We start from the raw sequence: 19,810 nt of genomic DNA on the forward strand, positions 1-19,810 counted from the left end.
GGCTCTAGGCAGGTGGAAGTGGAAGGCTGCACTGGGTGACACTTGGGAGATGTGGTTCTGCCACTTACATCTTCCTTGCACAGGAAGGGAAATCAACGGTTCTCCGAATACAGTAATTGTGGATATTTGAACACACATATCCAATAAGCAACATGGTTAAGACCCTCTGAAAGGTTTCTGATGGCTTCACACTCTTATTGAGAGCAAGCCTTAGTGTGGAAGGGAGGTCTGCTGTGGTGCTGGCACTTGTCACGTTGTACTCCAACCTCTTGCTCCCTGACACTCACCTGTTATCTCTACACCCTTGGTGTAGTCTCCAGGATAACCTTTGCTTGCCATGACAACAGTTAGGGCGGTGTGGTTTTCTAGCCAAACAGGCAGAGATGTGCAGAGCATTCCATCTAAGGTGGACTGAATCACTTCATAAAGATCACTTTTAAGAAGTGGGAGGATTACCTGGAAAAACATAATCCACATGGCAGGTGGGATAAATTTTAGTTTTCCTTAAACATTTTATTCACTGGGGTACTAACAGAACTTGCATGAATTTCCCAAAGGTAATTAATTCCAGGCTGATAAATTCCAAGATTAAAATAACACATATCTTCTACTAAGTAATACTTTGATATTTTTACCCACTTGGCACTCTGGATCACCAAAACGGCAATTAAACTCTAGAACTTTTGGGCCATCCTTGGTCAGCATTATTCCAGCATAGAGAATACCTTCATTAAAAAAGAAAAACAAAAAGGCGGGGGAGAGAGAAAGAAAATCTATAATGAAGACACTGTATTACAAATTTAAAAAATGGTCCATTAAAAAGTGGTAAAAAAAAAAGGGAATGGAAAATAAGTTTTATCAAAAGTAGAAAGTTACTCTATAGGTGGCTTCCATAGTAATGTGGGTGGGCCTACCTGTATATGGAGTACCCTCTTGCTGCATGCCATCCACTGTCCTCTGAAGAACAGTATCTTTAATTTTTAGTAATAGATCATTAGAAACCTGGAGAACGTGCAGAAACACTTAAATGTAACAGGTAACTTTAAAAGTCTAAGTAGTATTACATTGGACAACGGAAGGGGATGATGAGGATAACTGATTTTTTTACTACCTGAAACAGGCTGAGCACTTTGAACTTGAAAGATTTAAACTTTCTCAATCCTCACAATGACTCTATCAAGTAGGTATTTTAGCTTTATGATTTTCAAAAAATACACCCTTAAAAGAACTAGCCAAAAATAACTTACTGAAACGTAACAGAAATGAAACAAGTTCTCTCCTACCCTAAGGCTTCTTTGTACCCTTCCCAGTATACGCTGCATATTTCATAAGCCTATATAGGTAAGAATCTGGGTTTATGAATTTAATTATAAAAATTAGAGCCAGATATAGTTCTTAGAATACACTATTACCAAATGGTAGTTTTAATACAAGTGTTGGGGTTACAGGTGTGAACCACCGTGCCTGGCCTACACTTATGAAGTCTTAAAAAAAAAATGAATTTTTTTTTTTTTTTTTTTTGAGACGGAGTCTTGCTCTGTCGCCCAGGCTGGAGTGCAGTGGCACGATCTCGGCTCACTGCAAGCTCCGCCTCCCAGGTGCGCGCCATTCTCCTGCCTCAGCCTCCTGAGTAGCTGGGACTACAGGCGCCCGCCACCACGCCCGGCTAATTTTTTTGTATTTTTAGTAGAGACAGGGTTTCACTGTGTTAGCCAGGATGGTCTCGATCTCCTGACCTTGTGATCCGCCCGCCTCGGCCTCCCAAAGTGCTGGGATTACAGGCGTGAGCCACTGTGCCAGGCCAAAAAATAAAGTTTATTTTTAATCTTTTTTTTTTTTTTTTTGAGGTGAAGTTTCGCTCTTGTTGTCCAGGCTGGAGTACAATGGCGCAACCTTGGCTCACCGTAACGTCCGCCTCCAGGTTCAAGTGATTCTCCTGCCTTAGCCTCCCGAGTAGCTGGGACTACAGGCATGTGCCACCGCACCCGGCTAATTTTTGTATTTTCAGTAGAGATGGGGTTTCTCCATGTTGGCCAGGCTGGTCTCAAACTCCTGACCTCCGGTGATCCACCTGCCTTGGCCTCCCAAAGTGCTGGGATTACAGGCATGAGCCACTGCGCCCAGCCTATTTTTAATCTTTTAAGCAAGAAAAATATGTAAAGGTTCACTATATTAGCACAAACAATTATGACTATCATCAATGAAAAGAATAGGTGAGTTTTTGGACTGCTAACCTACTTATATGCCAACAGCATAAATTCCTAAAAAAAAAACTGTGCAGAAGGCCAGGCGTGGTGGCTCATGCCTGTAATCCCAGCACTTTGGGAGGCCGAGGCGGGCAGATCACGAGGTCAAGAGATCCAGACCATACTGGCCAACATGGTGAAACCCCATCTCTACTAAAAATCCAAAAATTAGCCTGGCGTGGTGGCGTGTGCCTGTAGTCCCAGCTACTCGTGAGGCTGAGGCAGGAGAATTGCTTGAACCTGGGAGGTGGAGGGTGTAGTGAGCCAAGATCACGCCACTGCACTCCAGCCTGGTGACAGAGTGAGACTCTGTCTCAAAAAACAACAAAAACAAAAACTGTGCAGAAATTGTTTGGAAACGTGTTGTCTGTTATGAAGTAGAAAGATCAGAACAAATTCTGATCTGACTTGGTTCTCAGTTCATATCACATACACACAAGAAATTCTGATCTGACTTGGTTCTCAATTCATATCACATGCACACAAGAAATTCTGATCTGACTTGGTTCTCAATTCGTATCACACACACACACACAGATACACACATACAACACTTTTGTGCTGAACCAAGGATATCCAAAGATGAATCCAAGACCACAACAGGCTCCCATGTGTTAAAAATTGGGTGTAGAGAGGAGGGAATATAAGGATCTATTCAACCCATATTATACTTTAGATTGGCTTATTTTAGTTCTTCAAAAAAGGCTTTTAGGAAAAGTTAGTTTGAGACCAGAAAAGATATTCTTCATTTAATTGCTGATTAGTAACATAATTTATAGTAACAAACAAACAGAAAACAAAACAAAATAGAAAGTATCATCTAAGAGTTCTCTGAGAAAACTAAACTACTACAAGACTTCAGCAGAGTCTTCAGGAAGTACCTGAGGGGCTGGACAATAGGCTCCCATTCCCCCTGTGTTAGGGCCGCCATCTCCCTCCAGTAATCGCTTATGGTCCTGTGCTGGGGGCATGGGGGCCACAGCCCTGCCATCAGTGAAACACAGACACTATAAAGAAAACAAAATAGTCCATTTATGTTAACTGTCAAAAAGTAAAAAAAAAAAAATTTAGTGAGGCAAACTCTATGTCCCTTAATTCTTCTTTGAGGAAAAGTTTTTTTTTTTTTGCAGCGAAATGAACTGAAATGTCAATACCACTAAGCTACATACATCAAGAATCATAACGTACTCAACTTCTAAAGGATTTGTAATTTTTGAGGTAAGTTAGAAAAAACCAAGCTACTCTCAAAGTAAAAGATTTCAACCTTTCCCCCACTTTAAGCTTCCAGGCATTAAAACTTGGTTTAAGGTGACTTTATTTATTATGCAATAAACTGTATATGAAAGAAAAAGCATGAATGCTTGAATTAATCCAGAACCTCAATAGTGTGTGATGTAAGTCCAAGTGCCCCCACTAATACACTAGGGATGACCAACAGAGGATCAATTATTTTTTCATTTGCACCCCCAACAATAAAAGTATACAAATTCCTTTGTAACTGCTGGGTTTATGTTTTTAGATGAAGCAACCAGAGTATATCAAGTCTTTTCTGGGGTACATAGGTCAGATGACAGCTTCTTATACACTACAAAAGCCAAAAAGATGAATATACATACAGACACCTCTTCTCCGTCAAGAAGTTCTTCAATAACAATTGTTTCTCCAGCTGCCCCAAAGGCTTTCTCCTGATTGTAAGATTTAAAAAAAAAAAAAAAAAAAAAAGAGAGATTTGGTAAGTTTTTGATACTTAGTTGACTTTTAGCATTATCCAGCATTTGTATCATGAACCAGTGAGTACTGTAATTTTTCTTTCCCTTTCAGAAAGACTCAAAGGGAACATATAAATGTTTCCTATTTTTAATGTGGCAATAGCGTAGCTAACACTGGTACAGACGGAATAAACACATCTCTAATATTCTCCTGAAGATTTGGTGATCCAGTTTCAAATAAGGTATGGGAAAAACAGATGTTTTCATTATCACCACTTAATCCTTACTTCCGATTATAATTATACATGTTTGGCTGTAATAACTATACTAAAGCATGCTTGTGAAAGTAGATTTCTACAAGGACAGAAAATCCACAACAACAAAGATCGATCACGAAAGACAAGGCATATTCATTCATTAATTTACTTCTCTTAGACCTGGGACACGTGGGACAAATACTTTTGTCCTCATGGATGGCTTGATAATTTATTTATATGTTCTAGAGTCTGAGGATTTTCTTTCAGTGGCAGACAACAAAGGATGTAACAATTTACTTCAAAATAATACAGTCATGGTTTAATTTACAGTGTAAATCCATAATAACTATTTTATAGAGATGGATTATAATACATGGGATTATAAAAAATAACTTACCCATATGTTTGCAAAATAGATTTTCCTTATTGTGAGGAACATTTTTTAAACTTAAAAGGGTATTTATTCAGTATGAATAGAAAAGTACATTTTTTCAGAAGACTCAGCCTACCTGCATGATCTCTTGTACAGCTTTGCAGGCCTCTTCTTTGCTCTTTGCAACAATCACCCCTTTTCCAGCTGCAAGACCACTGGCCTTCACCACCAAAGCAGGGAAGTCTGCACTGTAAAGACATAGTCGTCTTCAACATCCAATAAACCATTACAACTCAAGATTTTAAAATGCTGTGGGATTTTGTAGCGATATGCTATAGCAATGGCTGAAAAGCAGAAAGAAAAAAATTACTTATCATTCCAACACATTTTGATGTACTCCCCACCAGGATTTTTTCCCCTACGTATTCCTTTATAGTTGCAATCATACAGTACCTATAATTTTGCTTTTTTCATTTATCATGAGATTACATAGGCAGTATCTTTGGAAGAATAAGTAGATGTATAGAGTAGATATGGTATAATCTGTAAGATACAAAGTAGCAAATAGTACTCTCATTTAAGTAGAAAATGCAGCTGTATAACAACAGTAAGCATACACAGACCATTTCTGGGAGTACACATATGAAATTATCAAGTGGGCCTGGGGGTCTGGAAGGAGACTTACCCAAAGTAAGTAACAAAACTGTTACTTGCTCAAGGCAACTGGCTGCTAGGAAATAATAATATTCAGTGTTTAAGAAACTCTGTAGGATATGAATGAAAAAAAAAAAGAAACTGACACAACTAAAAGGAAAACATACCAGGAAGCATAAGTGTCAACAAAAAAAGGGCAAATGCATGTGTCTACTAACACTCATTAATTGCTCAATGCTTTCCACATAATAGAGAACAAAGGATGTTTAATTTTGAAATTTAAAATTGCAATAGTGGCCAGGCGCGGTGGCTCACGCCTGTAATCCCAGCACTTTGGGAGGCCAAGGCAGGTGGATCACGAGGTCAGGAGATTGAGACCATCCTGGCTAACACAGTGAAACCCCGTCTCTTCTAAAAATACAAAAAATTAGCTGGGAGTGGTGGCGGGTGCCTGTAGTCCCAGCTACTCGGGAGGCTGAGGCAGCAGAATGGCGTGAACCTGGGAGGCGGAGTTTGCAGTGAGCCGAGATAGAGATAGTGCCACTGCAGTCTGGCCTGGGTGAAAGAGTGAGACTCAAAAAAAAAAAAATAAAATAAATAAAAAAAATAAAATAAAATAAAATCGCAATAGTGGTGGCAGATGACCAAGTGATGATTACTCACCCTGGTTAATTATTTATGATAAAAAAAAAAAATCAATGTTCTTTATGTTGTAAGATGCCACTGTGTTTGTCAATCTGGCCATGAGGCCTAGTGTTATGGCTCATGCCTGTAATCCCAGCACTTTGGGAGGCAGAAGGAGGCAGATCTCTTGAGCTCAAGAGTTTGAGACCAGCCTGGGAAACATGGTAAAACTCCATCTCTACAAAAAATACAAAAACTAGCTGGGAGTGGTGGTGTGTGCCTATTGTCCCAGCTACTTGGGAGGCTGAGGTGGGAGGATCACTTGAGTCCAGGAGGCAGAGGCTGCTGTGAGCCAAGATCATGCCACTGCACTCCAGCCTGGGTGACAGAGACAGGCCCCATCTCAGGTTGCGGGGAACCAAAAACCAAAAACATGGCTGTGAAAAGAGTGCACAACTGCAGAACCAAGTGTATTTTTCCCCCGAGGAACTACTCAGATTTTATTAAAAATGTCATCTTCCTGCAAGGCCACAAGATCAAATAAACTCTATATGCATAGAATCCCATTTTATTTTGGTTCTGGAAAAAGACAACCCACATAATATTTATTGAGAAAGTTTTTTCCATAATTATCTTACTACAATCTTGTGACAGCTTAAGGACCTGGCATTACATTTTCAACACAGAAGTGAACTGTATATTTATTTAATTTTTTTGAGACAGGGTCTCACTCTGTCACCCAGGCTGTGGTGCAGTGGCACAATCTTGGCTCAGTGCAGCCTCTGCTTCCTGGGTTCAAGTGATCCTCCCACCTTGGCCTTTAGAGGAGCTGGGACTACAGGTGCACACCATCATGCCCGGCTTTTTCTTATTTTTTGTAGAGACAGGGTTTTACCATGTTACCCAGGCTGGTCTCTAACTCTTGAGCTCAAGTGATTCACCTGCCTCGGCCTCCCAAAGTGCTGGGATTACAGGTGAGCTACTGCACCTGGCCATTGACCTGTGTATTTAAATATCACAACTAAACAACTGTCCTTCACAGGCAACCATTTACCTACCTCAAAATGAAGCTGCAGGCCTCTTCAGGTTTGGTGAAAGCCTTCCATTGTGCAGTTGGGATTCCATGTCTGTCCATAAACTCTTTGGCAAACCTTTTGCTGGACTCTAACTGAGCCGCTTCTGCTGTTGGGCCAAAGCATCGCACTCCTGCAGACATCAGGTTCCCAACAATCCCTATTAATGAAAACAGTAGCCTTAGGTGAACCAAGGTCTCCCCAGGGGCTTTTCAGCCTGAAGACAAATTAGTATCAGACTATATCTACATCGAGACAAGGCAGATGACTGGTGGCAGAGGATAACTAACTTTTTCATGTTGTCTACTGAATAGAAATAAAATGCTACTAACATGTTATTCAAATCTATCAAAAGTTGTTATATTTGCATATATGGATTATTAAACACACACCAGAATACAGCAGAATAAAGACATATAAAATGTTTTCCACGGCTGCAAATTTGATCTCTAACTCATCATATAACTGATGCTTGGGAAAAAAAATCTAGACTCCATAAATTTCGAGAGTGGAAGCTCTTTCTCCAATATAATATTACAAATTCTCGTCTGAAAAATGAATTGGATTAGATGATTCCTAAGCTTCTGTTTGCACTGAATACACTGTAACAATAAACAGAAACAAACTTTACCAGCAGCCAGAGGTGCTTCTGGTCCAACAACTACAAATTCAATTTTCTCCTCTTTGCAGAATTGAGCAAGGGCAGTGTGGTCACTGACTGAGATGGCTGTAAACAGAAAAAAAAAACCACACTGCATTTACAAAAACATTCCACTTAAGTAAACTAAGTGTCTCACTAAAAACTAAGTTCTATACTTTAGTATGCTTGTTATCTGTTGGTTTTCTTATATTGGCAGAGATGACAGTTTCAACATGTGAAATTCAGAGGAGAGTGCATTAGGCTAACCAACAGAGCTCAGTTCTCTGTTATCATTGTAGACAGATGAAAACACCAATAAACTTCCCAAACAGCCATAAAGTATCACCTCCATGATATTGTTCACGTCACTAATATTGATCGTATATTAAACAAAAAACATACCATACAATATACTCAGAAATTGGTCTTTTAATGTCAATCATTCAATTGTACTGAAAATCCACTATGTGCTAGGTACTGTCCTCAGCACTGGTATTAAGATGTCAACACGGCGAGGCGCAGTGGCTCATGTCTGTAATCCCAGCACTTCGGGAGGCCGAGGTGGGTGGATCACCTGAGGTCAGGAGGTCGAGACCAGCCTGAACAATATGATGAAACCCTGTCTCTACTAAAATGCAAAAATTAACCAGGTATGGTGGCGGGTGCTTGTAATCCCAACTACTCAGGAGGCTGAGACAGGAGAATTGCTTGAACCGGGGAGGCGGAGATTGCAGTGAGCCAAGATCGCGCCACTGCACTCCAGCCTGGGTAGGTAACAAGAGCGAAATTCTGTCTCAAAAAAAAAAAAAAAAAAAAAAAAAAAGTTATCAACACAAGCAGGGTCCCTATACTTAACATGTTTACAATCCACTGCAGGAATGCTGGGTAATAAATATGCAAACAAAAAAATAGCAAATATGAACAAATTAAGCAAATTTGATATGAAGTGAATTGAGAGGCTATTTCGGGTTGGGTCAGGAGGGATCTCTTTGGGGCAGAGCTGTTTAAGCTAAGAACTCAATGACGCTTTTAAGAGGAACCTGTCTTCTATAACCTACAAGTTAGGTAAATTTTCTTCTGTGGAGTTCTAAGTAACTAGCGGTAGGATCAACCACATACTGAACATGGTTTGGCTCCATAGGTGCTCTCCTGCTTCACTGTGTCTGGACCACCATTCGTTAAGTCAGCTGAAGTCTGCAATCACTCTGCCATTGGTATAGAGTGCAAGAAGTGATATTTGTGATGTACAGTTGTCCCTCCTTATCCTTAGAGGACACATTCTAAGATCCCTAGTGGATGCCTGAAACCACAGTGCTGAACCCTATATATACTACGTTTTTTCCTATACATAAACACCTATGATAACGTTTAATTTACAAATTAGGCACAGTAAGAGATTAACTATCACTAAAACTAAAATAGAACAATTATAACTATATGCCAGCATCAGCTTTGGGGCCATTATTAAGTAAAACAGGGTTACCTGAGCACATGCACTGAGATAACATGATAAGTCAATCTGATAACTGACAGGGCTACTAAGTAACAACATGGATATGCTGGACAAAAAGATTCACGTCTTAGGTTGGACGGCACAAAATTTCATCATGCTATGCTAGACTGGTGTGCAATGTAAAATTTATGAATTATTTCTGAAATTGTCCATTTACTACTTTGGACTGCAGCTGACTGTGGGTAACTGAAACTGTGGAAAGTGAAATTGTGGATAGGCTGGTGACTACTGTATAGGGTCCAAGTCCAGAAAAGGTGGGGTCCTCAATCTGCAGCAACTGCCTGAATGTGATTAGGATGGAGTACCACACACTTTGGGTTAGTGGTTCTGAACACAACTAGGCTGAGCAGGGTCAACAGTATAGCAGAGGGCAACAAGAGGAAGAGGTCCTTTAGTAGTCTTACAAGACTACTTGTAGAAGTCTCATGACGATCTTAAGAGATTTTGATGGGCTTGCCTATATGACCTCAATCGCAGAGAAACTGTCCCAGTTCTCTAATAAACATATACCTCACTCCTAGAACTAAGATCCCAGAAAAGGAGGTATTTTCTAATTTGTCTTTTTCTTATTCTTTTTGGTCTTATATACATGCCACTATCTTCTCCCAGTTTGTGGCTTGTTGGGTCCATGCTCTTCTTTCCATAAATATTATGTGCCACATAGGGAACTAAGCACTGTGCACACCATGCAAAACAAGACAGACAAGTTCCTTGCCCTCATGGAGCTTACACTCTACTAGAGATTATATTCTAGTGGGGGACAAGAACATAGGAGACAGACAATAGTGAAGTAAAAATAAACACAGACATTCATGATCATAAACAAATGAAATGGGGATGGACGCTTGCTTTCAGTAAGAAACTGTAGGAGAGATATAATTAAGGAGGCTAACATTTAAGTGGAGCTCTGAATAATGAGGAGACAGTCATGGTAAGGGGTGGGAACAAATATAAAGTCCAAAGCAGCAAGCTTCTGCTTGGGAAATTAGTAAGACAGCATGGATAGGGTATAGTGAAAAGAGAAAAAGGGATATAAAAGATCAGGTTGGAAGAGCAGACAGAAGACAGACTGCACAAAGGGCTTTGTAAGGCATGGTACGGCGTTTGAGTTTTATTCTAAGTATTATTAGAATACTGAGGAGTTTCTGAAGCCACTGACAAGCTTAATGTAGTATATGAACTGACCATTTTTTCATTTTTGCCAATCGAGAGATAAGGGTGGAGGCTGGGCACAGTGGCTCATGCCTGTAATCCCAGCACTTTGGGAGGCCGAGGCAGGCAGATCACCCGAGGTCAGGAGTTCGAGACCAGCCTGACCAACATAGTGAAACCTGGTCTCTACTAAAAACACAAAAAATTAACCGGGTGTGGTGGCATGCACCTGTGGTACCAGCTACTTGAGAGGCTGAGGCAGAAGAATCGCTTTAACTCAGGAGCCAGAGGTTGCAGTGAGCTGTTAGATCATGCTACTGCACTCCAGTATGGGTGACAGAGCGAGACTCTGTCTCAAAAAAAAAAAAAAAAAAAAAAAAAAAAAAAAAAAAGAGAGAGAGAGATAAGGGTTGAGATCTATTAGAGTAACAATTGTTAAAAACTTTGTTTTGTGAGACAGGGTCTCATCTTACTCTGTTGCCCAAGTAGCTGGCACTACAGATGTGCACCACCATGCCTGGCTAATTTTTGTATTTTTTTTTTTTTTGTAGAGATCTGGTCTCACTACATTGCCCCGGCTAGTCTCAAACTCCTGGGCTCAAGCGATCCTTCTGCCTTGGCTTCCCAAAGCGCTGGGATTATAAGCGTGAGCCACTGCACGTGGTCAGAAAGTTATATTTAATAGCAATACTAAACTTTCCATTTTCAAAAATACACATCAAAATGCCTTTAATCTGTATTAGGCACTTATTACTTTTCCAATGGATGTGGTTTATCAGGTTTAAAACAGTTTAAGATAAGGAAATGCCATATTCTGAACAATAGGTTACCTTAAGTTTATAACATATGACAAGCATTCAAATTACTAAATAAATTTTAAGGTCAAGTAAAACACTCAACCCTGAATAGCAATCTATCTTCATTTTATTTTATTTTATTTTTGAGACGGAGTCTCGTTCTGTGGCCCAGGCTGGAGTGCAGTGGTGTGATCTCAGCTTACTACAAGCTCCACTCCCTGGGTTCATGCCATTCTCCTGCCTCAGCCACCCGAGTAGCTGGGACTACAGGTGCCCGTCACCACACTTGGCTAATTTTCTTGCATTTTTAGTAAAGACGGGGTTTCACCATGTTAGCCAGGATGGTCTCGATCTCCTGACCTCGTGATCCGCCCGTCTTGGCCTCCCAAAGTGCTGGGGTTACAGGCATGAGCCACTGTGCCCGGCCTACCTTTATTATCATCAAACACAGATATGGTTGACAGCATACCATTAATAACAAATAATAACTATTACTCCCCACTTTAAAATATGATTACCGGTATTTGAAATCTTTTCAGAGCAGGCAGTGCCTGCGTTTCCTGGGGCAACCAACACTTGTTTGACATGATGAGACTGTGCAAGTTTCCAGGCCAGCGTATGTTCCCTTCCTCCACTGCCAATTATAAGTACTCGGGCTGCCATTGCTCTGTCTGTAAAGCAGAAATTCCAAAGGAAAATGAAACCTGCAGAAAGGAAACCACAGTTTATATCTTAGGATGCACATTTTAGAAACCCAGGGACGGGCATAGTGGCTCATGCCTGTACCCCCAGCACTTTGGGAGGCTGAGGCAGGTGGATCACTTGAGGTCAGGAGTTTGAGACCAGCCTTGGCCAACACGGCAAAATCTCATCTCTACTAAAATACAAAAATTAGCCAGGCATGGTGGCGGGTGCCTGTAATCCCAGGTACTCAGGAGGCTGAGGCAGGAGAATTGCTTGAACCTGGTAGGCGGAGATCGCAGTGAGCCAGGATCACACCACTACACTCTAGCCTGGGCGACAGAGCAAGACTCCATCTCAAAAAAAAAAAGAAATCCAGATTTGTAAATATAATTTAAGTAATCATTTGTACTCATACAAATGACATTTTCATCCAATTATTCCTTTTTGAAAAACTGGGATTCATAATTTGAGAAATATGACTGTGGTCACAAGCGTAAGGGAGGTATTTCAAAAAGAAGGCAGGCTGGCCTAGAGAGCTAGGTTAAGGAGTCAAACGATGACTCTCAGCTCCTTATGTGATAATCTCCCTTCTCTGGGCTTCACTTCAAAAAGATTTAATAATCATCATGCCTTAGTTATGAAATGAATCTTGTTTTAGACTCAAAATGTATTATAAAATATCAATTTTTAAACCTTGAAATCTTATAGATTAGGTTATCATAAATTAAAGGATATACTGAAAACTGGGGTAAGCAAACTTTACACAAAAAGGGCCACATGGTTCTGTCAAAACTACTTGACTCAGCCACCTTAGCAGGAAAGCAACCAAAGATAATACAAAAATGAATCAATGTGCCAATGTCCAGAAAAACTTAATTGACCCATAAACAGGCAGTGGGTCAGAGATCACTGTTGCCTAACAGTACTTTAAGTAGTAGGAAACCATCAAAGGTTTGTAACAAATAAGCGTGACTTGCTTTCAATAAAATTTCATGTACGGATACTATAATTTGAATTTCATAAAGTTTTCACATGTCACAAAAACCTCATTTATTTCCTGTTCTTTTTCTCAATCATTCATATTTGGTGAGCTGTACAAAAGCAGGCAGCAGAAGGATTTGGTATGTGGGCCATAGTTTGCTGACTCCTAATTCAAGTAGCACAATATGCTAGAAAAATGGTAGAGAAGGCAAAAATCAAATTCCAACTCATTTCACTTTAGTTCTGGCACCTGAGACTTAGAAGGATGGATACACCAGCAGTGTAACCTAGGAGATTAACTGAAATGGCATTTATAAATAAGTACAATCTAACACTCAGCAGTAGTAAATGTTAACTTGTTACATTTACTTACCACAAGGCAAAGTGGTAACAGGAAAAAGAAAATTGAAAACTTCTTTTGATGATGTTGGGAATACACATTTTAAGAAAAATGTAAGCTGACGATATACAAAACTAACATTTTTTTGAGCACTTACCTTGGGCAGGGTACTATTTAAAATGCTTGTCATGAAAGAATCCTATGAGGGAGATACTATTACTATCACCAATTTGCAGATAAGACAAGGAGGCCCAGACAGGTAAATAACTTGCTGGAGGTCACATAGGTAAGAGGGGGTGGAGCGTAACGGAAGCAATTTTGCTTCAGATTCTCTCAACAAGTGAAACGATGATCATTAAAAATTTGAGAAAGGAAAAAAAAAAAAACCCTGTTAAATTACAGTCTGGGAAGGAAAAGCTACTTTACTGTAATGGGAAAACACATTTTACTTGCCATGTGCATCTGAAATAAACAGATTTTTTATTTTATTTATTTTTTTTAGACAGTCTCTCTCTGTCGCCCAGGCTGGAGAGCAGTGGTGGGATCTCCGCTCACTGCAAACTCCGCCTCCCGGGTTCAAGGGATTCTCCTGTCTCACGGCCTCCCAAGTAGCTGGGATTACGGGCGTGCGCCGCCACGCCAGGCGAATTTTTGTATTTTTAGTAGCGACGGGGTTTCACTATGTTGGCCAGGCTGGTCTTGAACTCCTGACCTCCAATGGTCAACCCACCTTGGCCTCCCAAAGTGTTGGGATTACATCACATCCGGCCAGAAATAAACAGATCTTTAAATCTAGAGCAAATGTCACATCTTTAGTTTGAATATAGCAGTAGTGTGGGAAAATTCTGTTTACTCTAGTGGATCACTGAAAATAGCATTACTACCCAGTGGTGAGGACGCCTGGGCTTTCCTGAGTCTCACACAGCGCCTTGGCCTGGGTAGAGACGCTGCCCCATACTAGCAGGAAGACCTTGGGGGACTTCACTAACCTTGGGCCTCATTCATTAGAATGGGTAACATAAGGAAAATAAGACAGGCAAATAAAGCCGTATCAGAGGATATGGGGAATAAAGTAGAAACCAACTACAAAATTAACCAAGTAATCTGCTAGAGACAACGGGTGCATAAAGAGAAAGTACACCAATTTAGGGTTATGTCCTGAAAACGTATAAAGACACAAAAAGGCCTTAACATCTTAGAAAACAGGAAAAGTAAAAGAGCAAACAGAAACCAGCTAACAGTTAACAAGTGAAAAGCACATGGCCAATCCCCACCCACCGCATTTACAAACAACAGGAAAATTTCTACAAATCAGTTTCTATGGTTTCACTCAGTCCCCGATCTTAAATCCCCAAACCAAAGCCTAAGCCCGCTCCGTGTAAAAGCGAAGGGGGTTTACGCACCGACACCGGGCGGCCACCTGGTTCCCGCGTGCCCGCTGGCCGGAAGTCGGCCCACCGGGACCGGCGCGGGACCAGCGCGGCACCGCCCCTCACCGCCCCGCCCCGCCCCACGACGTCTTCCCTGCCCCACTGGTCCGCGCGGCCCTGGGTCTCCGCGGCAAGCAGAATCTAGTCTGATTCCCTCCCGCCCTGGGCGCGGCCTGACTGCTCCCCAGCCGAGACACCCAAGCCCTAGCACGTTTATTAATGTGACAGTGGTACGGGGTGCCACGCAGTGTTTCCAGGAGCTCCGAGTGGGAGCGCCAAAATGCTAAACCCATTCTTAGCCAATTGTGCGCCGCTCACGAGTCAGAGCTGACCAGCTACCGCGGAAAAATCTCGTGACACGCCTGACTCCTGATGCACCAGGCTTTGAATGCTGGTCGCTTAGGACATCCGGCCTATTGCTAAAAAAAAAAAAATGAGGCTGGTTATAGAACGCACTGGGGGAGACACAGGGCAACAGCGAGTTCTTCCTCTCACATCCCAGTGGGGGCGGGGGCTGAAAAATTCTCTCCCGGATGCATATCCCTGTCGAAACTGAACTTGGCGCCACCTGAGAGCGCCTGGAAGCCCTGTGTTAAACACCGGGTTGCCCTTCTTGCTCTTCTTCCTCTTGGCCTTTAATCTCAGGCGCTTAGCAAGCCTCTTAAGGCTCCCAAACAGTGCTGCGGACCGACAACTTAGGCGGACACGGTCGTCTCGAGAGAGACGGCTCCTGTAATGGCGCCTGCGTCAGACACTAACATGGCGGACATAGTCGTGCGCGGCGCAAACGTCAGCACCTCTACCCCAGCCGCTCAGAAACAGCAGAGGAGAGCAGGGCCGTGCTCACTGATTGGTCCCTCGGTGGAGCGGGCGGGACCGTGCGTTCCCTTTGGAGCCAATCAGGAAGGCGAGAGACCGAATTGGCCACTGCGCCTCCTCCCGAGGCATGCTGGGAGCCTGGAGGACTAGCGAGGAGGAGTTGAGAGAACGGAGCGGACGCCATGGCGACCAACATCGAGCAGATTTTTAGGTCTTTCGTGGTCAGTAAATTCCGGGAAATTCAACAGGAGCTTTCCAGGTAAACGCCTCCCAGATTCTTCTGCTCCCAACGGACCGTTAGGGCCTCACCTAGCCTTCTTTGGCACCTTTCTTCGGAGACGCAGTCGTTCCTCGTCTCAGGCCCCGCTAGGGCCCCGCCTGGGCCTGGGATCCATTTTCCGGGCCCCCCCCAACCGCCCTCCCCAGCCGCTCCCTTCCTTTTCCCTCGAGGAACTTCGCCTTTTCCGAGGTAACCCAAGACTCCCTGTTTAGAACCGAGTTAAGATGCTCACCCTTCTCCCCTGTTTGGGTTCCCCCTGCCGTTTAGCTACCCGTAGGCCCGGTTGTCCGCCAGGGACGGGCCTAGTTCCTTCCTCGGCTCCTCCTCCGCCGCCGCGTATCCCCTCCCCCTCTCCGCCACCGCGGATTTTGCCGGCCGGTGCCTATGACCGGAAAGGGTCTCTAACGGCCGTTTCTTGGGTAATCTTAAATCCTCTTTATTATTGCGAGCTTCAGACCGCTTGGGGGTCTGGATCTATTAATGAGATTATTTGGGGCCTAGTGTCCTGTAGTATCTATCAGCCGTTCTAATAGTTAAATGTTTCAATTAAAAGGAACTTAAACTGATACTTGCTAGTTTGTTAAAATACTCGAGATGAAGATGGAAGGGGACTTTGAAATGGTTGCGATTAATTACAGCAAGTGAAAGTGGACTTTGTGTGTAGGTGTATTATTTTCTTGCTACCCCTGCCCCAGTTGACACGCTATTTTTGTCATTGCTGGTAGACTTTACATAATTTGCGCTTGGCTTCACAAAATTTGAAGGCGAAGAGATTGTTAAAGAAATGGTTGTTTAGTCAGGAAAATAGTATATCGTGTTCAGCGGTTGTCTCTCGGTATTTGCTTTTGCGTAAGATACTCATTTCTTTAAAGTACAGAAGTAGGAAAGAGATCTTGAAACGTAAGTGTTCCGAGTTCAAGTGTTTTTAATTGTATTATAAAAATTGAGAGCAAGAACAGTATGTGAATTTGAAAATGGGCCGAAAACCAGTTGTAAGTGCCCAGAGTAATACGGGATTATTAGGGCAATGATGTATTATTGCTAGAATTATCACTTTTACAGAATGTGTTGTTTTTTAAGTGGAAATAGATCCACTCACATTGCTTTTTAAATTTCTGTGACATTGCTAGTAGTGTTTTGGATGAGAAGAGACCCGAGCTAAGAGAATATAATTTTCCTGACAAATCTCTGGATGCAATAAGTAGTAGTTTGCTTAGTTTAACAAGGTGTGTTTTTGTAGCTTTTAAAAGCTAGTCTTTCCTTTAGAAAATGAGTGTTTTATTATAATTTAGAAGACATGAAAAAGGAGAAAAACTCACGTTATCGATATTCTCATGTCATTTCATTTTTTCCCCCCCCAAGTATTGTGTGATATGTGATCATCTTGTTTTGTATTGATCGTTTTTCCAGCTAATACGTTGTGAACAAGTTTGTCCCTCTGAGTCTCAGTCTTTTGGACATCTTCATGGCTGCATAGAATCCCATTGTAGGAATATATCGTTGCATATTTAGGTGGTTTGAAATTTTCATTGCTTTTCAGTAAATGCGGTTAACAATTGGTAGCTTTAAGATGAAATCATTACTTCCTTGTAGATTAACTTTTAAAACCATAATTATTTTTCTGATTTTCAAATTTGTCATGATTATGTATAAATGCTTAGGAAAATTGTAAAATAAAGTGCTACAGAAAGAATATCTAAAAATAATATTAGACGAAGCAGTTTATTACTAGAGGAATATGCATCTTCTCTTCAACACATAATGCATTATCAGTCTGCAAACAAGTTTTTGACTGTTTGCCATTTCAGTGAGCTGTTTTTTTCTCATCTGCTTTTATGTAAATTAGAGTAATGAGGCTGACATTTAGACAGTCAAAACAAGTTATCGAACTTCTGTTATAGATGGTGTGTAAGAATATGGCCTCTGGTTTGAGTACCAGCTTCACTTCTTAGTAGCTGTGTGACCTTCAGCGAAGTTTCTTCATTTATAAAAGAATAATAGTGGTGATCTCAGAGTTTTGTTAGGATTAAATGAGTTAATGTAGAACAGTATGACACTAGTAGTCAATAAATGTTAATTATAATTATAATTATGCAATTCATTGTATTAGAAAACCAGATGTTCCTTAATAATATTTAGGTAACTACTGAATTTTTTTTGGTTTTTGACCATTCAGACTTTTATTAGGTAGTGGAGCATAATTGTTTGATGTGTTTTCATTTAGCTAAAATTGAAGTTAAAATCAAACTGTTGCTGAAATTATTTGACTTTTCAAAATTTTGCAAATTCACACGAAAATAGTAAAAATTACTGGGCGAATGATATGTTCTCACCTATTTAAAAATTTCTCCAGCCCTGTGAATGGAACATGTGTTAAACCATCTATGCTTTTACTGTTGGTATAAATGCCACTTGTTTTATGTGAGTTTTATAAACCAGAGTTCTTGATAATTGTGTAGAAATTACACAAATTATTTTCCTTTTTAAGTTCAGTGGCATTTCAGTAACAATGTAAGCCTGGACAGAGGTTACAGGTTACCCTTTTTATTCAGTGTGCCTGTGGCTAACTTTTGTGTTCCTTGATACTATTGGTGGTGATCGTGATTTATGCACAGATGTGGCTTTAATGTAGCCATGGTTTCTACCATAATGTTAGGCCACATGTTTTTCTTTCGATTTGTGACTGGGCTCTTATTAATTTTTCTCCCCTGAGAGAAATATGTGGGTAACCCAAAAGCCTAAAGTTAGATTTCTGAGATTATTTTGTTTAAAAAAGAGTGTACTTAGAAACCTGTTTTAAAGACTTTTTCTTAATTTTCATAGTTCTGAAAACTTTAATTGTATAAAAATGAAATGTCCAAAATATAAGTAGATCATGTTAAGGAAGCATTATTAGTGGTGAATATCTAAAATAGGTAAAAGGTAAAACGTCTGACAGTCAGTACAACATATGATTATTGTAATTAATTGGATTAATTTTTTTATTAATGGTATGACAAAACATTAATGAATTTCGATAACTTTTCATGTCAAGTGGAAGGAATGAAGGCCAGCTGAATGGTGAAACAAATACACCCATTGAAGGAAACCAGGCAGGTGATGCAGCTGCCTCTGCCAGGAGTCTACCAAATGAAGAAATAGTGCAGAAGATAGAGGAAGTACTTTCTGGGGTCTTAGATACAGAACTACGATATAAGCCAGGTAAGTTGGAGATAATTAACTGTCTCAAAAATTTTCTTTTAAGATTTTTTTGAAATTTGAAGGTTAATATTAGTTTTTGACTTCAGTATTTAAAATATTTATTAAATTGAAAACTTCAGGCTGGGTGCGATGGCTCACGCCTGTAATCCCAGCACTTTGGGAGGCTGAGGTGGGTGGATAACCTGAGGTCAGGAGTTCCAGACCAACCTGGTCAACATGGAGAAATCCCATCTCCACTAAAAATACAAAAATTAGCCGGGTGTGGTGGTGGGTGCTTGTAATCCCAGGTACTTGAGAAGCTGAGGCAGGAGAATCGCATGAACCCAGGAAGCGAAGGTTGCAGTGCGCTGAGATTGCGCCATTGCAATCCAGCCTGGGCGACAAGAATGAAACTCCATCTCAAAATAAAAATAAAAATTTCAGTAAATTTAAGCTTTTGTTTAATTAATTTAATGAAGACTTTCTTGTTTAAATTTTCCATACTTCCACTGAAAAACATTGATGTACTTGTTTACTCTGCTGGTAGCATAAATTTTTATTTTTGACTTAGTTTCAGTTTATTTGATTCAGTTTCTCAGTATCAGGAATTTGAGTATGGATTTTTATTAAACAGTTGTGTAAAAACATCCATCCCACTTAAATTGCAGTGGATGGAGAGGAATCATTGCTTCAATATTTAGCGTTTTTGGAATTGATTAATTGATGTTTAGAAATGAAGGATTTAGCCACAAAAATAACAGTCATTACCTTGATTTAGTTCTGGAATCAAGTTTGTAATATGGTTGGTTTGTCCTCTTTTTTGGGGGGAACTTTAGCTGTGCTTAGATTCATGACTCTCACAGACTTTATGCTTAGATTCATGGCTCCAACAACCTTGATTGAAGTATAACTTATCTAACATTTTGTACTATGAAACAAACAATTAATAGAAAATGATAAGTTTTGCTTTGGCCTATGTCAAGTGTTGATTTATTTTTTTCTGTAGTCTTTTTTTTTTTTTTTTTTTTTGAGACGGAGTCTCGCTCTAATGCCCAGGC

The 19,810-nt window shown here is 40.7% G+C and overlaps 2 protein-coding genes across 12 annotated transcripts in view; one reads left to right on the forward strand and one right to left on the reverse strand.

The window, feature by feature from the left end:
- The window catches only part of GART (phosphoribosylglycinamide formyltransferase, phosphoribosylglycinamide synthetase, phosphoribosylaminoimidazole synthetase), a 40,786-nt gene extending 24,860 nt beyond the window's left edge, over nucleotides 1-15,926 (reverse strand). For 2 of the 6 annotated variants that reach the window (XM_003263875.4, XM_030806015.1), the window contains exons 1-10: nucleotides 14,447-14,916; nucleotides 11,557-11,742; nucleotides 7,568-7,663; nucleotides 6,922-7,096; nucleotides 4,722-4,833; nucleotides 3,863-3,931; nucleotides 3,128-3,253; nucleotides 915-1,002; nucleotides 640-725; nucleotides 288-456 (exon numbers count right to left, since the gene is read on the reverse strand). In XM_003263875.4, coding sequence (XP_003263923.1) covers nucleotides 288-456; nucleotides 640-725; nucleotides 915-1,002; nucleotides 3,128-3,253; nucleotides 3,863-3,931; nucleotides 4,722-4,833; nucleotides 6,922-7,096; nucleotides 7,568-7,663; nucleotides 11,557-11,701 — 1,066 coding nt within the window. In that variant the 5' untranslated portion in view covers nucleotides 11,702-11,742; nucleotides 14,447-14,916. The other 4 variants (XM_030806013.1, XM_030806011.1, XM_030806014.1 and 1 more) reach the window with 4 other exon arrangements.
- Nucleotides 15,420-19,810, forward strand: part of SON (SON DNA binding protein) — a 34,354-nt gene continuing 29,963 nt past the window's right edge. For all 6 annotated transcript variants that reach the window (XR_001114583.2, XR_004028571.1, XM_003263873.4 and 3 more), the window contains exons 1-2: nucleotides 15,420-15,551; nucleotides 18,607-18,773. Coding sequence is in view for 4 of the 6 variants with exons in the window: in XM_003263873.4 (XP_003263921.2) it covers nucleotides 15,475-15,551; nucleotides 18,607-18,773 (244 nt within the window). In the remaining 2 variants the exon portion in view is untranslated. The remainder of the gene's footprint in view (nucleotides 15,552-18,606; nucleotides 18,774-19,810) is intronic.

Source organism: Nomascus leucogenys, chromosome 25 (genome assembly GCF_006542625.1).
Source record: "Nomascus leucogenys isolate Asia chromosome 25, Asia_NLE_v1, whole genome shotgun sequence".
In the NCBI taxonomy this organism is placed as follows: domain Eukaryota; kingdom Metazoa; phylum Chordata; class Mammalia; order Primates; family Hylobatidae; genus Nomascus; species Nomascus leucogenys.